The sequence below is a fragment of the Vidua chalybeata genome, chromosome 5, assembly GCF_026979565.1.
Source record: "Vidua chalybeata isolate OUT-0048 chromosome 5, bVidCha1 merged haplotype, whole genome shotgun sequence".
Lineage (NCBI taxonomy): Eukaryota > Metazoa > Chordata > Aves > Passeriformes > Viduidae > Vidua > Vidua chalybeata.
Window position 1 is genome coordinate 41,793,484 of NC_071534.1, and position 16,790 is coordinate 41,810,273.

Here is a 16,790-nt window from a genome sequence, read left to right on the forward strand (position 1 = left end):
AGCAGAGATGTTTTTCTCCCTTACCACTTTGTTCTCTATAACATCTTCTTTTTCAATAAAAGAAATTCAAGATTCTCCAAGTCAAACTAATCTAAAATATTTTAAGTATTATTAATATTTATGGACATTTTTATCAAAGAATGAGGTTTTCCCATACTAAAAAATAATAAGTGTATCATATGACAAAGGCATAGTGGCAGGCTTAGTCTTCAGTAATGTAAAGCAACATCCAGTGGAAGTGGCTCCATTTCACTGAAATTTTCAAATGCAGATTTATGACATTAAAAGATGTTTATAGTTACACATTTAGAATAATCCATGTCACTTAACTGCACACCTTAAATGTCTTCTAAAATCATTGTAAAATCTAGTTATTTATTCAAGGGGAATAAACTAGTACCTTTTAGATGTGATACGTTTTCTTGCATTGGAGATGAGTGAGTGGTGAATACTAGTCACAGTTCAAAAAATAAATGCCAAAAATGCAATTATTCAGCTCAAAAATATTCCCATTTAATTACATTTCTTTTGTATCATGTGCTTAAATTTTTCAGGATGCTCCAAGGAAACAGGATTAGATCCATTACAAAGAAAGCATTTTCTGGTTTGGATGCACTTGAACACTTGTAAGTAGTAGAAATTCACATTTAACCCAAAATAGGAAAAGAAAGAATTTTGATACTAACTGAATTTAAGGTAGGACTAACAAGCTTTACTTATGACTTGGGATGAAATACACTTACCATGATCGTTAATGTGATCTTAAGAAGATTTTTCAGTTTTGAAGTTATGTGAATTTTGGAATTAATGCAGAAATTCTTATGTATTAAGCATGCTATGAAACTCCTTATTTGCATCTCTTTTGATTTTGAGCTTGAGTGTCCTTTGTATATAACTAAAATAGCAAATTATTGCTTGAGTCAAATCCATTCAGTTTAATAAATTATTGTTTCTTCTAATCCTATTTTTCTTTTTTCTTCCTAGAGATTTAAGTAACAATGCAATTATGTCAGTTCAAGGAAATGCATTTTCACAAATGAAGAAACTCAAAGAATTGTAAGTTTCTATCAAATGACATAATTTCTGTTAAGTATATAGACATTATTTATATACATAAATGTATAAATAAAAACCTTGTAAGACATTGCCTGATGCAGTGATAAACCCCTGGTGTAATCTCTTGGAAATAACATAAAAAGCTGATGCCAGTGTTTTGGGGTTACATTTGGGGTTACATAGGAGGCTACATTAATTTTCTGCTACATTTGTTGTCTCTAAAGTCCTTATTTTAAATTGGGTGATCTCTAACATTTTTTAGATAAGGAAGACTTTAATGTAACATGCTCTAAGACCAGCAGTGCTATCACTGAGCTAACGCTTGCTGGACCAGTGAAATGCAGTGCTGTAATTCTTTTATAAAGACCTGGTTGTCAGTACTTGTAATTGGGTCCTTCTCTCCTGTAGTAGCAGAGGGACGGATCTTCAGAGAAGTCATGAAGCGGTCACTGCTAAAAATGTATTTTAGTGAGGATGAGTTTTTGTCCTCTCACCCTTTTTTTCTGTTGATCAATGCAGAACAACGCTGGCTCACAGGTTGGGTGCAGAGGGTTATACTGAAACGGGTGACATCAAACTGGCAACCTGTCACTGGTGGGGTTCAGCAGGGCTCCATCCTCAGCCCTATGCTCTTCATAAGTGACTTGGATTCAGAACTGGAAGGGATACTGAGCAAGTTCACAGATGGTGCAAAACTGAGCGGAGCTGTTGACTCCCTGGAAGGCAGGGAGTCCCTGCAGAGAGACCTCAACAAATGAGAGGGCTGGGCAATCAGCAACTGTATGAAGTCCAACAAGAGAAAGTGCTGGATTCTGCACCTGGGGTAGGGCAGCCTTGGGTGTATGGACAAACGGGGGAATGAGATGCTGGAAAGCAGAACTGTGGAAAGGTACCTAGTGTCCTGGTTGATGGCAAGTTGGATGAGTCAGCAGTGCCCTGGCAGCCAGGAGGGGCCACTCATGTCCTGGGGGGCACCAGGCACAGCATCACCAGCTGGGCAAGGGAGGGGATTTGAGCTGAGCAATATTGCCGTCTTTCTCTTGCAATATGTTTGTTTAACCTAAAGCCTTAGTTTTGTTATGAAAGTGTGCTCATACAGATTTTGTATTAGAAACAGAAAAAAACAAACAGGCTTTGATTTTAATTACTTTTTCTTAGGCACTTTAACACATCAAGTCTCTTGTGTGACTGCCAGTTGAAATGGCTACCACAGTGGATGTCAGAGAACAGCTTCCAGAGCTTTGTAAATGCCAGTTGTGCCCATCCTCAGCTGCTGAAAGGGAGAAGTATTTTTGCTGTCAGCCTAGATGGGTTTGTCTGTGGTGAGTGTAGCCTCTAATTCTCATTTCATAAAACAAATATTGCTGTGTGCTTGAGATTTTTTTGTGGTTCATTCATATGTTGTGATTTCTATAACAAAATTGAGAGGATGTGATACTTACTGACATTTTCTTCTGTTCCCAAACTGTGATGTAGATGCTTAAAGCTTGTGGCTGTGTACAAGACAGGGAGTGATGGTATTTTGACTTTTATACCAAGAACAGCTTGTTTACACAGAACATACCAGTGTGCAAGTGAAAACTCAGTACTTTGTGAGGGTAAATGTATATCCCTCTAGTTTTGAAAGATACTATTTAGATAACTATCGTCTTTAAGTGAGACATATTTTGGCAAAATTAAAATGTAGTTTATGAGTTTGGTTATTTGTAATTTTTTGTCATACTCCATTAGTCTTGAGGTTATTCCAGGGCTGATAAAATTTCAAGGTAAAAAAGCCGTACTGGCCTTAGCTGTGACATTTTTTGTGTGCTTGTGTGCTTTAAAAATTATTTGGAGTATGTAAAGTACTGCCTTTTAAAATGTGTTTTAAAAATACCTGATTACCACAGTTATGATACTAGTATTTTTTATTTCAGTTTGACAGATAGTAAATGCTAGCAAAATATTTTTTACTTTAGGACCTGAGAATTTGAGGTGAGAGCATCTGCTTTAAAAATGAAATTTTTCTGTATGTGTTTAGTAGCATTCATGAACACCTGTGTTACGGTCTCTATTTAAAGCAAAGTGAAGCTAAGCATTCAGAGTAAGGACGTGTTTGATTACTCTGATATATAAAGTGGGAACTTTGAAAATATCAGGAAATTTAAAAGCCAACTAACTGCATTTCATGTATTTTTGTTGAATAAGTTTTATTTTTCTTACTAAAGAAAATTCAAACATTATATTCTTTGGAGACAAAAAGGTAAGTGTCTTCTCAATAACTTCATCTCATAGCAAATATAACTGGTTAATTTTTACTGTTGCTACCCTTTTTCAGTTGGAAAGCAAGTCCAGAATATAAAATAGTGTACCAAAATGTTGGTTTTTCCTTTCCTGTTAGCAGTCAGATATTTAATAAATTATGAGCAGATTCTAGCTACTGCTGAGGAGAAAAGGTTGACGTAATGCAGGGAATTACAGATTACTCAGTGGCTGGAGGAATATATATGAACTGGACATCTTAATTTATGCAAAATGCATTCTGTCAGAAAATTAAGCTGGGGATTTAAATATATATCCTCCATTTGTTAAACTGGGAGAATTTTGATCTTTCTTTTGGCTGCTGAATGCTATTTGTAAGTAATTAATTTCAAACAGTTTAAGATGTATTATCAAAAAGAAATGTACTGAATCAGTTTTTGTGCTTGACACTTAACACAATTGCCATGCAGATACAACTAAATGAAGTAATTGAGTGTTTCAGTTACATCTTCCAAGTGTGTTATTACTAGATGTTTAGGTGTACACACCTTGCCTTAAAAGTTTACAATGGCTGCTTTTGCTTTTATAGAATTTTTAAGTGGAATGTGTTGACTCCTGTCTGAAATTAAAGGGTGTGTATGTATGTGGATGTCTTTGTGATACATTCATTCAAATATGCTCTTGGATTATTCTATTCTGACAAAACATAATGCTAGTCTTATCCTGGTGTGTTCTGTATTCTGTACGGTATGCTTATTTGAGTGACATTTGTATCACCCCTTCCTGTCAGATAATTAAGACTGAAGAATGTTCTGCTGTCCTTTCACAAGGCTAATTTAAGTACTTAGAGTGTTTGACTTAGTTATTCCTGTGCAAAGTCAGTGAATATATTAACTCAACTTGCAAATGGCAAAATATGGGTAGGAAGCATGAAAAGCAAATGGCCTGGGAGGTTCTTAAAGCTCATGCTTAGAGTCCCAGATCCATATTGCCCTGTCACTGGAGCACAGCATCATACTGGCAGGAGTTTTGCAGACAGTTCAAGGTTACGCTCTCTGCACACCCCATTTTCTTTTGCTACAGAGTGGAGGTTCTTCAGCACTTTGACCCCATAGTTGTTCCCAGTCATTTGAGATGTAATAAGACAAAGATGCTAGGAGACAGCAGAATCTGCAGGGAGGAATTTTTGGGGCACAGGGCTTTCCCTGCTGTTCCTTTGTCCAGAGATTGGACACATCTTGAAAGTTGGGAATATACTAAGGCTTTTGGTTTTGGGAGACCAGGCATTTACTTGCCCACTCCTTTTGTGCATGCAGTGTACACACAATTGAATAAATAATTCAGAAGGCAGCTAATTCTGCAAACTCACAACATAGCACTTAGAAGGTAACATTCCTATAGTAAAGGGACCTCCAGGAATTCTTGAAATTCTTGTGTTCTGCCCTGCTTAAGGGACCTTCCATCCCCTTTGGCCCAAACAGATGCATATCACTGGTACACTGACTTTTGTACGTGATTTTTTTTTTTTGTGGGTTTGGGTGAAACGCTCAACTGTAACTTGCAGTTTCTGATAGCAGAAGAACTATGCTTTCAATAAAGAAAAACTCAGAGCAGCCTGAGGTGTTGTAAAGATGAGAGGTAGACTTCATGATTGATGTTCAGAGTAGTTCTTATGCATGTCAGGAGGTAGTTCTTCTATCTTTAGTGCTGCTATTGAAGAAGCTATGCACGAAGTCTGCTTTTAAATGTGCTTTTTCTTCAATAAGAGATAGCTTGGCACAATAAACTCATAGATATGGCATCTTCAAATGTCCTAAGGCTAACAAAATTTAAAACAAAAACATTGTGGATCCATTTAATAAATACTTATCTGACTCTTCTCTCAAACCTATAAAACAAGGCTTACTAACTCTCTGGAAAGAGTCCTCAGGCATCACATATATTTTTTTTTTCTTTTCCTCTGTGCAGATGATTTTCCTAAACCACAGATCACTGTCCAGCCAGAAACCCAGTCAGCAATTAAAGGCTCCAATTTGAGTTTTGTGTGTTCAGCAGCCAGCAGCAGTGATTCCCCAATGACTTTTGCATGGAGGAAAGACAACGAATTACTGCAAGATGCTGAAATGGAGAATTACGCACACCTCCGAGCCCAGGGTGGAGAAATGATGGAGTACACCACCATCCTTCGACTGCGCAATGTGGAATTCAGTAATGAAGGGAAATACCAGTGTGTTATTTCAAATCATTTTGGTTCATCCTACTCTGTCAAAGCCAAACTTACAGTAAACAGTAAGTATGTTATGTTATGTTATGTTATGTTATGTTATGTTATGTTATGTTATGTTATGTTAGTGGACTTAGAATGATTTTAATCAAGATAGGGATTCATAGATTTTCCATTCTCGTCATCTGCATCTTTTAGAAGATCCATAATACGAGATTATTTCTTAAAAATGTATCCATTTCCAAGGTCACTGTTCAGTTTTACCTCTGGTCCCAGTGCACTGAAGCATAGTATGGGAAAAAGCAAATAACATACCCAATTCTTAGTAAATCTGGCAAAATCAGTGTTACAAGATGGAAAAACCTTAACTTTTTCTCACAGAAGGTAAGTGTATGCTCTGTTTCAAGATGCTATGGAAAGGTAATGTGGGAGGCTGTTAGCAAAAATGAGATTTTGATTTGGTGGTCTCACATACTTGACAGTTCCCTCCCTTTCTGCTGGCTACTGATCAATTTAGATTGTATGTTTCTCTAGTGCTTTTAGGCCCATGAGGGGTGTTCAAGAAAATGCTGTACAAAACAGGAAAAGTATGTTTCATGTATTGATTTTGGTATCACCAACTTTTCTTTAGTGCTGCCTTCATTTACAAAAATCCCTATGGACTTAACCATTCGAGCTGGGGCAATGGCACGTTTGGAGTGTGCTGCAGTTGGGCATCCTATCCCACAGATTGCTTGGCAGAAAGATGGTGGAACAGATTTTCCTGCAGCACGCAAGAGGCGCATGCATGTCATGCCTGAAGATGATGTATTCTTTATTGTTGATGTAAAGATTGAGGACACAGGTGTTTACAGCTGTACAGCTCAAAACACTGCTGGAAGCATTTCAGCTAACGCAACATTAACCGTACTAGGTAAGATATTGGCAAACCTTAACAGCACAATCAATATTATGATTAAAAATAATGAAAGTTAGTTATGCTTCGCAGTGTATACACATCTGGTACACATGGGATGGAGGGTAGGAGGGGCTTCTGTTTTCGTTTAGAGACAATAGATTTGTTTACCTTCTGATTTCTTGACCTTCTATTAATCATTTTTATTGTAGTTCTCTGCAATCTTAAGCATGTATGATTTCGCATTTTTACCTTGTGAGGTAATCAGGCATGTAAATCGGATCAATTGGCAAGTAAATTGTAGACTTTTAAGTGCAATTTCCTGAGTTTCTTCTTAGAATGAGAGTAAGCTTTATTAGGCCTTACTGATGCATTTAATTTGGCTTTTCCTCTTGAGCTGTGAAGGAAAGGGACACTTCTTCCTCTTGCGTGATCATTTAGAATATAAGGCTTGTGCTTTCTTTTCAGAAACACCATCATTTTTGCGGCCTTTGCTGGATCGAACTGTAACAAAAGGTGAAACTGCAGTCTTGCAGTGCATTGCTGGTGGTAGCCCTCCACCCCGACTGAACTGGACTAAGGATGACAGTCCTCTTATGGTAACAGAAAGACACTTCTTTGCTGCAGGCAATCAGTTACTAATTATTGTGGACACAGATGTGGAAGATGCTGGGAAATACACTTGTGAAATGTCTAATACACTTGGAACAGAACGAGGCAACATCCGTCTTAATGTAATTCCTACTCCCACCTGTGACTCTCCTCAAAACATTGCCCCATCACTTGATGATGATGGATGGGCCACAGTTGGCATTGTGATCATAGCTGTGGTTTGCTGTGTGGTGGTCACTTCCTTGGTGTGGGTGGTCATCATCTACCACACCAGAAGGAGGAATGAAGATTGCATCATCACAAATACAGGTGTGTAAACTGAAGGCTTACCTTGGAAAGGAAAACAAATGTTTGTGGTTGTCTTGCAGTGACTTTATTGTAGGAACATTTGTGTGCTTTGACTCAGAGGCAGAAAGGTGAATTATTTGTTACTTTCAGTGCTTTACTGACAAGTTTAAAAATGTTTCTACAAACTGAAGTGTGTTGATGGCTTTTGTATGTGTTTTGCTCCTCCTCAGATGAAACAAATTTGCCTGCTGACATTCCAAGTTACCTATCATCCCAGGGGACACTGGCTGAAAGGCAGGATGGATATGGCTCATCTGAAAATGGCAGTCACCATCAGTTCCTCTCATCTTCTGTAGGAGGGTATTTCCTGCAGCAGAGGGACAGTAATGGTAGGTAGAACATGCTAAGCAGATTTTTCATGTGACTCGAGGAGCTGCAGTCTGCCTATTGTCTTTCTAACTAACAGAAAGAACTCTAAAGAAGCATGTTTACAGAATTTAATAGAGGACGTGAAATTTATTGCTTGGAATTTTTTCAACACGATAATAACTGGAGCTTGGTTCTATTCATCCAGATGACATTATGGTGTTTAAATCAGGAAGTTTTTCTCTAGTCTCAAGGGTAAATTTAAACTGATGAGGACATGTGCAAAACAAGAATGTCCAAAAGAAATTACCATGGCATATCTTCCTCTCTTACAGCTTGAAAAGGATGCTTTTAGTGGAATGTAGGCATGTGTGGTAATACCAGTGGAACTTTAGTATAACTGTTTAAACTTGCTGGTTAAAAAAAAAATCATTATGGTCATAGTCAATAAAGGATTCAAGATGACTGCAAGTTAAAAGCTGCAATAGTTGACATTTATACCTGTGGCCCCTAAAAATCCTGTATGTACCTGCACTAGGGAGGCAAGGGCACCTTTCTGGGTAAGGGATTGGGGTTGAGATACAATCAGGAGCTGAGACAGGTAAGAATGGAGTGATGGTGAGGTGGTTTTGTAGTTGTGGGGTAGTGAGAGGAACAGCCTCTTGTGTGAATCAAGAACCAGAGACTGTGTCCAAAGCTTTGAGGAACCATTGAACTAAAAATCCTTATAGCTGTTTAGGCAGGCAGTGACTCCCTCAGATTCTTCCAGCCAGGACTTCGACTTTGATATTCTGCTTTGAAAGGTGGCTGTGAGACTGATCATGAATTTGTCTTCTGTGCTTTGGAAGAAGGAAGTCCCTGGTTCTGATCCCTGTAATTGGTTTTGTTTTGTTTTGTTACTCAGAGATTGTACAGTGAAGTGACACAAGCTAATTAATTGAACAGTTGCTGGAATTAGAATTCTCATCCAAAGGTTAGGTTAAACCTAAGCAAACTCTAAACTACACTATAAAATGCAGTTGAACACATGGGGTTCTTAAAACTTACTCAAGAAGCTCTGAGTTGGAGATTCAGATGTTAGCACATCATGACTGTTGACTGCTGACACATCATTTTTATTTTTAAGGCATTTGCCATCTAGATAACAGCAGTGAAACAGACTTGGAGGGTGTTGCGGATCCATTCCTATGCCATTATCTGGGGACTTCGGGGACTTTGCATTTAAAAGGTGGCGCTTACAGTTCTGACGCATTTGAAGCATACAGTACAAGTAAGTTGGTGGGGGGAAGCTTTAGTCCTAACTCAATCTTTGTTAAGATGAATCTATAAAATGAATTTTTCATTTCCTTTAGGTTGCAGCCCTGACCAGAGAACAGCAGGCTTGGGCCCTTATGAGTCTGGATATTTAAAGAAAAAGGAATGCTGTCAATACTCACCTCCACAGGAAGATCCCTTTGACCAGTGTGTTGGCATTATTGGGACACAAACTACAAATAGCAGATTGATGAACTCTATTTATACTCAAAATGAAGGAACTGGACTGAAAAGCAAAACTCTCAACTCAGGCACATTTGATTTAAACAGAAGTTTGGAATCCTCATCCACGAGTAAAAGCACTTTCATGGGTATGCTCTAGCAATTGTTTTTTTATTCAAGCTGCCATTGTCTTGCTGTCTCATTTCCTACCTACAACACCAAGCGAAACTTAATTCTCAGCATTTTCTTTCTCAAACATTTGATGCTGAGGAACAGAAAAGTGACTATAGTAAAACTGTATGAGGATATTTAGATTACCAGATCTTAATAGCTCACACTTACGTAAAAATCTCATCAGTGATGCAATTCTTATCTTTTGTCTTAATATAGGTGGCAGATTTCTGTAAATGTTAGCATACATAATTTAAATACACCTTGCGAAACTTCAGGCATACCAGAAGTTTTCCCTGACAGGCAAAAGGTGTGTAAGGAGGGCTCAGTGCTGGTGGGGAGACTTGAGCTTGTATGCATATATATTGTATAATATTCTGCTAGAACTATTTACCCTTCAAAATAAGGCACTATTGTAAAAATGCCCTCCCTTATCCCTCCTTTGTCGTTTTCTCATGATGTGTATGATAAAAGAATTCCCGAAGTTTAGTTTAGGGTTTACAATTTTAATCCAGATTGCAGGGAGAGGTGGGGGAAGGAGAAAAGCATTGCTTTATCCTTGAAGCTCATTAGATTTTGGATGTTGGTTTGGTTGCTTGGTTTAAAATCCATATGAAACCACATACTCCTTTCATCTTCGTGATATCTTAGCGCCAAAACCAGCCCTGGTACCATGGATTGTCTCCCGGCTGGTGTGTCAGCACTGCCTGATCAAGATCTGGGTCTGCTGGCTCTGAAGGGGACCTGGGGGAATGTGCATCACTGGGCTCTTTGTTCTCAGGGGGTGGGGAGGGAGGCACAAGCTCTGAAGTTTTCCTCCTTCAAAAGCCAGATGTTTAAACTGTAAAATGTTGCAGATGCCAGGACATCTGGCAGAGACCTTGGGACTGCACACAGCCAGCGTCCTGGCTGCCTGCCACTGTTACTGTGGTGGGACTGTGCAGATAGGGCTTTAGAATGTCTCCTGCAGAAAGCAATCCAACTGTATGTTCGTATATCCAGGATTTAATATCACCTCAAGGGTGCATAGTTCTCCTTCTGCCCTAAAAATCTATGCAGAGTTACTACTTTCATCAGTTCTCTGAGTGTATTACCCCACTTACGTTGCATTGTCATTGCCTTGGATGCTTCATAATCATTAGCACTCTTCCCTCAAAGAGCCTATAGCTAGATCTTGAAGATGGTGACTGTGAAAGAAGTTGTGATAAGATTTCTTGTCTTTAGTTGTGAATTTGCTTCTTCAACACAGTCGTCAAATTCAAGCCCCCTTTTGCCTGTGCAGTCAACAGCTGGCATTAGAATCACAGTTGATGAATGAGCCAGAAAGTTCATAGCTTGAATTTTTGTTTTTAAGACAGTTCATTTGTAGCTTTGGTGCTGTAAGGAACATCCTTCCATATTGCGTTAGGTCAAAACTTCTCTATAAACTATTGATGGAAATAGGGGTTTTGTCCAATTCCTTTTTTAGTAACTTCTCAGATCACAGTTTTACTTGAAACCCTTGCTTCTAACAAGTAAACAGAAGCAGAAGTATTGCATTTTGGGTTCAAAATTTATTTTAAAATGTAGTGTTAAATTATTAATAAAAACTTGAATTCTTCAAAGTCAGCCTGTGGCACATTATCCTCTGAAAGTAAGTCCTTACAGACACTATGACTTAGGATGGCTGTATCTTTGTTCAGTGAAAAAAGAAGGCCCTTCTTGAAGAAGTGTTGATGCTAACAGCTTCCCAGAGGTGAAGAATGACACACATTGATTGTTTTCTGACTAGTAAATCCAGATAATTATTAATAACAGTTTAACTGAAATGTGTAATTCTCTTTGGGTTGCTGCTGTTCTCTTTGCCCACAGCTGACTGGATGATCAGTAGCAAATGGAGCATGTGGCCATCTGCATGTTTATTATTAATGGGAGATGCTAAGCAGAAAAAGACTGTGTTAGCATTCAGATTGCACTGTGGGACAATATTGTATAACCTGATAGAGATTGTGGGGTTACTTTTTTTTTAGATTCTTGTTTTATTTTTTCTGAACTGCATGGCAGATTTCATGTGCAATTTATTGAAAAACAAAACAAGGAGTGACTTTTGCATTAGAAAGTGTCTTGTGATGTGTTCGCAGTTTGGTCTATGTTCTCACCTCCCCCCTCACCACCCTCCCCAAATTAAAATGGGTATGGAAAGTAGTCATGAAAACAAAAGAAAGGAAGTTGTAGGTTGCTATACAGCTACTTGGAAATGTTTTTAATGTCACTGGTGGCAGAATCTTGCCTTATGCTTGTGATCACATGGATGTTTTCTTTAAAATGGTGGAACAACATTTCAGTAAAATCTCACTTTGATGAACTTCCTGTCAGTCTTAGATTTCAATGTCACTTACGTATGATAGGGTGAGACACAAAGCTTTTAGCATCAATATTTCTGTGCTCACTCTTTTACTGTCTTTCAGGAACATTTGGAAAGCCTTTATGGAGGCCTCAGCTGGACTCTCTTTCAAGCTGTAAACAGCCAGCAAATTGCCAGCCAAAAACCTCCCATAATAATCATCATGTCTCACTGGACTTTGATGCACAGGCAGATGAAGAGGGAAAGGAAAGGACAGTTTCTAGAGGAGAAAGTAACTTTTATGCTTGCAAACAGTCCTTTGAAAATTTTAGGACTTCTACTTTCCAATCCTGTGATTCGGATACGTAACTCCTTTTGGACTTAACAATTTCTGGAACCAAAGAAATAATTTGACATACTACTACCTCAGTATGGAACTTTATTTAAAAAAGGAATAAGGAGAAGAAGGGAAGAAAGAAACCACATGATGCTCTGAAATCAGAAGAAAAAAAAATCTTTTTCCAATAAAGCATACTTTCCAAGATGTTCTACATTGGTTATACAGGGAAAAATCCTTAGAAAAATACTATATTTGTATTTATTTTATAGCCTTTTTCTAATGCAAATAATATGTTTTGTAAATTAATGGTGTAAATATTACAGTGTATGTATTTCTATGTCAGACTTCATTTTCTTGAAATGAGCAGTAAGCATTCTAATTTTGTACTGTTACTTGTACCTTTTTACAAATGGAAACTCCATGCTGTTTGCAGGTATCATGCATCTTATTTGCACATTACTTTAATAAAATATGCTGCTGCGTGGTCTCTGACCCATATTAGTGTATGAAGAATGAAAAGTGTGAATTATGTTTGTAGACAGTGTTGCAAATGTAGGTGCTTTCTGATGCATGTCTGCACCTTCATTTGACTTAAACTTGTACCTTTAAATTTACTGTGTAAAATATGTTCATCTTCAAAGAGTGGGTGTGGTCCTGCCACACTGCTGGTAAGGTGGGTTGCAGCTATTTGAGCTAAAGCAAGGCTGTAAATCCTCCAGTCTGAATTCCCCCTGTCAGATGTGCACACATATGCTCTCAGTTTTCATGCCTGTGAGGCTGTAGTACCAGCAGTTTCCCTGTGCCTTTGTTAGTGTGCCTGCATCTGGTGGAGGGATATACACAGCAGATGTACAAATTCACATCAAGCTATTTAGTAAAAGAAAAAAAAAAAAGGCACTGGATATCTGCCTGGTAACCTAGCTTTTCTCTGAGTGGCTTAGTGTCAAGTGTTTGCCAAATATGCAGTGCGTACCTGAGTCTTTGCTTTCCCATACCCTTTCTCCCTCTTGTTTTGCTTCTGCAGCCACTCCCTGCTCAACATGACGACGTAATCCAAGAACAAGATAATGGGTTTTTTTTTGTTTAATTCATTCCTTATTTGGCTGCCCTTCTCTGGATACAGATGAGATCTGTGCTTTATTTAATTGCTCGGTCAAGTTGAGCAATTGTAGACTCTTGCTGGATTATATTTGTAGTTATGAACCCAGTATCTTTACCTATACAAGAGGAAGAGGATTGCTTACTATAAAACAGTAGTTAAAACTGAGTGAAAACAGTCTTTGTGTTTCCATGGTGCCTATTGTTTTAAAAAGCTGTGAATCCTGTTGTCATCGCTGCAAAACAGTGATGACTTCAAAATGGTTAATTCTACAGGACATTGGCTTTTTAAGTCTGCCTGCTTTGAAGGTGCAAACGTACATGGTTGCCAAATAGCTTCTTTTAAACTAAATTGAAAGCAGCTGTTAGAATAGGCCATCACAGGCATCATGGCTAAAGTGAGAGCAAAGATTTTGTTGCCTGGTGTAGCTGAACTAAGGACTTTTAGTTGTCTGCAGCCAGAAACCTGGTACCCAGATTGCAACACAATTTCCCTTTAATTTAGGCACCAGTATTAGAGACAGGAAGTTAATCCATCCTTAGTCACTGGTGGTCTAAGCATACAGAATGGATTTTGCGTGCTTTAGTTGATCATATTGCCAGATTTTTTGACTTACTGTTAATTTGTCTTCATTGCTGCCAGATGTGCTGATGTGGTGAAAGACATTGGTACAAGTATTTGATTCTAATTAAGTGCATTTGAAAGAGATTAATTTTTCCTCAGTTAAGCACAAACCTGTAGGTCAATAGGGCAAGAAATCTAAAATTTGATTCACTCAATATCTCTCCTTTTTCTCCCCCAAAACCCACTCCCCAGTGGCCCTGTTTTTAGGGAGAGGAGAGCTGGGGCCTGTGATCACTCCTGTTAATAACCAGACATTGCTTTCTGACATATTATAAAATACCCAAGTTAAAAACACTAACTCCAGATTTAGTGTTTATCCTTAAGAACTCCATGTTAAAGATCCCTCATGAAAAACAAGCTTTAAATTCTGTCGTGGGTGAAGGTTGAGAACAGTGGCAATGTCATTCCTTTTTAATCTCCTTTGCAAAGATACGAATCTTCCAAAGGCTTGGATGTCTGTACCTAAGTAAATGTTCAGGGTCAGTGACTGAATTTTAAGTGCTTTTTATCAAGTTGCATTTAGCAATCTAGACATAGGAATTACTTAAAATTTTATTTGATGCTTTAAATGCCCAGAAATGGAAATGAAAGCTCTCAAGTCCTCTTTTCTGCTAGCTTGAGTTTTTATGTTTTATAAGTGGATTGTGCTTAAATATACAGTGGGTATCTGTAAAGTGCAAGATACACTGTAAAGTTTCAATAACTTAGTACTTCTTTTTAAACCGGAGATGTAACCAAACACCTGTTTTAAAGGCTTGGAAGTTTGCTTGCCTTTTTTTTTTTTTTTTTTCCTCCCCTCTAAGATGCAGATGTTAGTGAGCTGGTAGTTGGGTATTTACTGAGCTGAAAAGTAAATCGTAAGTTGATGTGATGGGGAAATAAATTGCAGCCAACCCTGAGTAAAGCTTGCACTGCATCTCAAGAGTTAGAATGAGAAACAAGAGTTGTGTTGCTGAATGACAAAACAGACATTTTGCAGTTTTATGACCAGCAGCAGCTGGAATCTTGCCATGGGCTCACTTAAAACTTACAGAATGTCCTTTGATAGCAGTATCCACTTAATGCTTTACACAACAAAATGTTTTGCCTGTTGAACTCATACAAGCAGTTGCTGAGGTATAGTTTCTGCAAGCCCTAAATAGTTTTAGATAAATGGAGTTAATAATTTACCACAGTTTCTCTGGCACAAACATTTCCTAAATGAACAACCTAAATGGTGTGTCTGAGATGACACTAGGGATACCTGCATACTGACGGGTGTTACAATTTCAAACAACCTTATGGATTACTTCTGTATTTCAGCAGCACATGCTTTAATTTACAATTCCTAACTTAAGGGGATCTTGAAAAATGGCAAAGAGTTAGATGCAAAGCTTTCTGCAACTGAGGGCTCATTAGTGTCACCAAACATTTCAGTCTCGGGGATCTCTTGAACACTTAAGCCTTATTCTTTGAGCTGCTTCAAAGAAGCTTAAAACTAAGACTTAGCTTTGCACTGCAAACATTTGTGTTCTGCCAGCCTTACAAACCAGGACTATAATTGAGTATTGTGTTTCTTCTTGAATATAAACATAAGGAGAAATACTATTAGCTACCTGCAAGATTTCTTGTTTGGATATGACACATCTCAGAGAATTATACTTTCTCAATGAAGTCCTCTTTTTTGCTCACTTTGTGTATTGCTTTGTCATAGAGAATGTGCCTTGACTAGTTGGATGTTAATTTACAAGTCTTGTGAAACTATTTCATTAAAAAAATAGAGACGGGAACCTCCACCTGTTTAGTGAAGAGGAAAAAAACAATGTATAACAAGATGCAGTTTGCATGCATACCATTTTACTTTGATTAAGAACTTTCCAGATGCCTTCTGTTTTTATATTTCAGGGAATTGCTACAAGAAGGAATAAAAGCAACAATGTCTTGACTCACTAATGTGTGGCAAAAGGTGCTTTTCCTCGTTGTTGTACTTAAGTATTAAGGGGTCAGTTATTCCCCTGAAATAAATATGTGCATACCCAAGCTGTTACTGAAAGGCGCAGGTGGCCTCTCCTGTTTCCCTCCTGTGCTCTGCTGTGCTGCTCTTTTTCTCATAGCTCAATATTGCTCCCATGTCCTCAGGGGACCCTCTTTGGTAACCTATGCTCCTCAGTTTCCAGCTTCTCTGCTTGCCCTGACACTGTGGTGACAGGCTGGGACAAATGGACTCAGTTTACAGAGTGCAGTGCAATTGCAGACAGTAAGTAGTGGTTGTGTCTGGAAGAGAGGAGGGAGAAGTGTTGGAGAGAGACAGGCTAGCCACAGCTTTAGGAAGAGCTTGGTATGAGTGTGCAGAAAATGCATAATTCAGGAGACAGGGATTAAATACAGGACAATGTTATAAGCATAATAAAGAGCATTTTTGTACTTTACAAGCTTTACAATGCCTTTTGTATATTCAATTCCACTCACCTTCTATGCTTTCAAGTGCCAAAAGCAGCAGTGCACCAAAGAGCACATCATCTGGAGATTTACCTCTTACTGCATCTAAAATCTCCTTTTTCTGGTAGACAAGAAACAAGATCCATTTATTTTTCTATGTTTGGGTTCAAGACTGAATATTGCTGGTGCAGTGCATAGTTTCCCAGAGTCACGTGGTCTGTGGAGTCCACTATGTCAGAATGCGTGTGATCACTGTGACTCAAGAATGCCATGGGACAGCAGGACCTGAGGGTGAAGTTGGTAACAGTTCTAAATTCACTGCTTGTAAAACAAATTTAGGCCTTGTTACTTCAGAAACTTTTTTTTCCCACACAGCAGAGAACAGAACCATGAATTACTCTAGATTAGGGGCTACTGAATAGCACTTCATGATCCCTGGTCTTCAGCCATCCACAAGGGCACTGGTGTTATTGCTATTCAGTTTGGCTGTTGACTGTGGACTGTTGACCAGCAATTTCAGTGCAGGATTTTGCAGTCTGAGTATACACTCTTCTGAAATTAATGGTGGCCAGTTTTAGGGCATGTGAATTTCAAATATGTAATTGGAAATTGAGATCTAACTTACTTGACAGAGGTAGTAAGATCCTCTGGATTTAA

At 38.3% G+C, this 16,790-nt stretch overlaps 1 protein-coding gene across 1 annotated transcript in view; it reads left to right on the top strand.

The window, feature by feature from the left end:
* LRIG3 (leucine rich repeats and immunoglobulin like domains 3) overlaps window positions 1–15,643 on the top strand; it is a 41,136-nt gene extending 25,493 nt beyond the window's left edge. Inside the window, exons 10-19 of the mRNA XM_053943263.1 lie at window positions 555–626; window positions 985–1,056; window positions 2,215–2,378; window positions 5,266–5,586; window positions 6,153–6,434; window positions 6,885–7,337; window positions 7,547–7,705; window positions 8,809–8,952; window positions 9,035–9,307; window positions 11,777–15,643. Coding sequence (XP_053799238.1) covers window positions 555–626; window positions 985–1,056; window positions 2,215–2,378; window positions 5,266–5,586; window positions 6,153–6,434; window positions 6,885–7,337; window positions 7,547–7,705; window positions 8,809–8,952; window positions 9,035–9,307; window positions 11,777–12,021 — 2,185 coding nt within the window. The 3' untranslated portion in view covers window positions 12,022–15,643. The remainder of the gene's footprint in view (window positions 1–554; window positions 627–984; window positions 1,057–2,214; window positions 2,379–5,265; window positions 5,587–6,152; window positions 6,435–6,884; window positions 7,338–7,546; window positions 7,706–8,808; window positions 8,953–9,034; window positions 9,308–11,776) is intronic.
* Window positions 15,644–16,790: the final 1,147 nt, after the last annotated feature.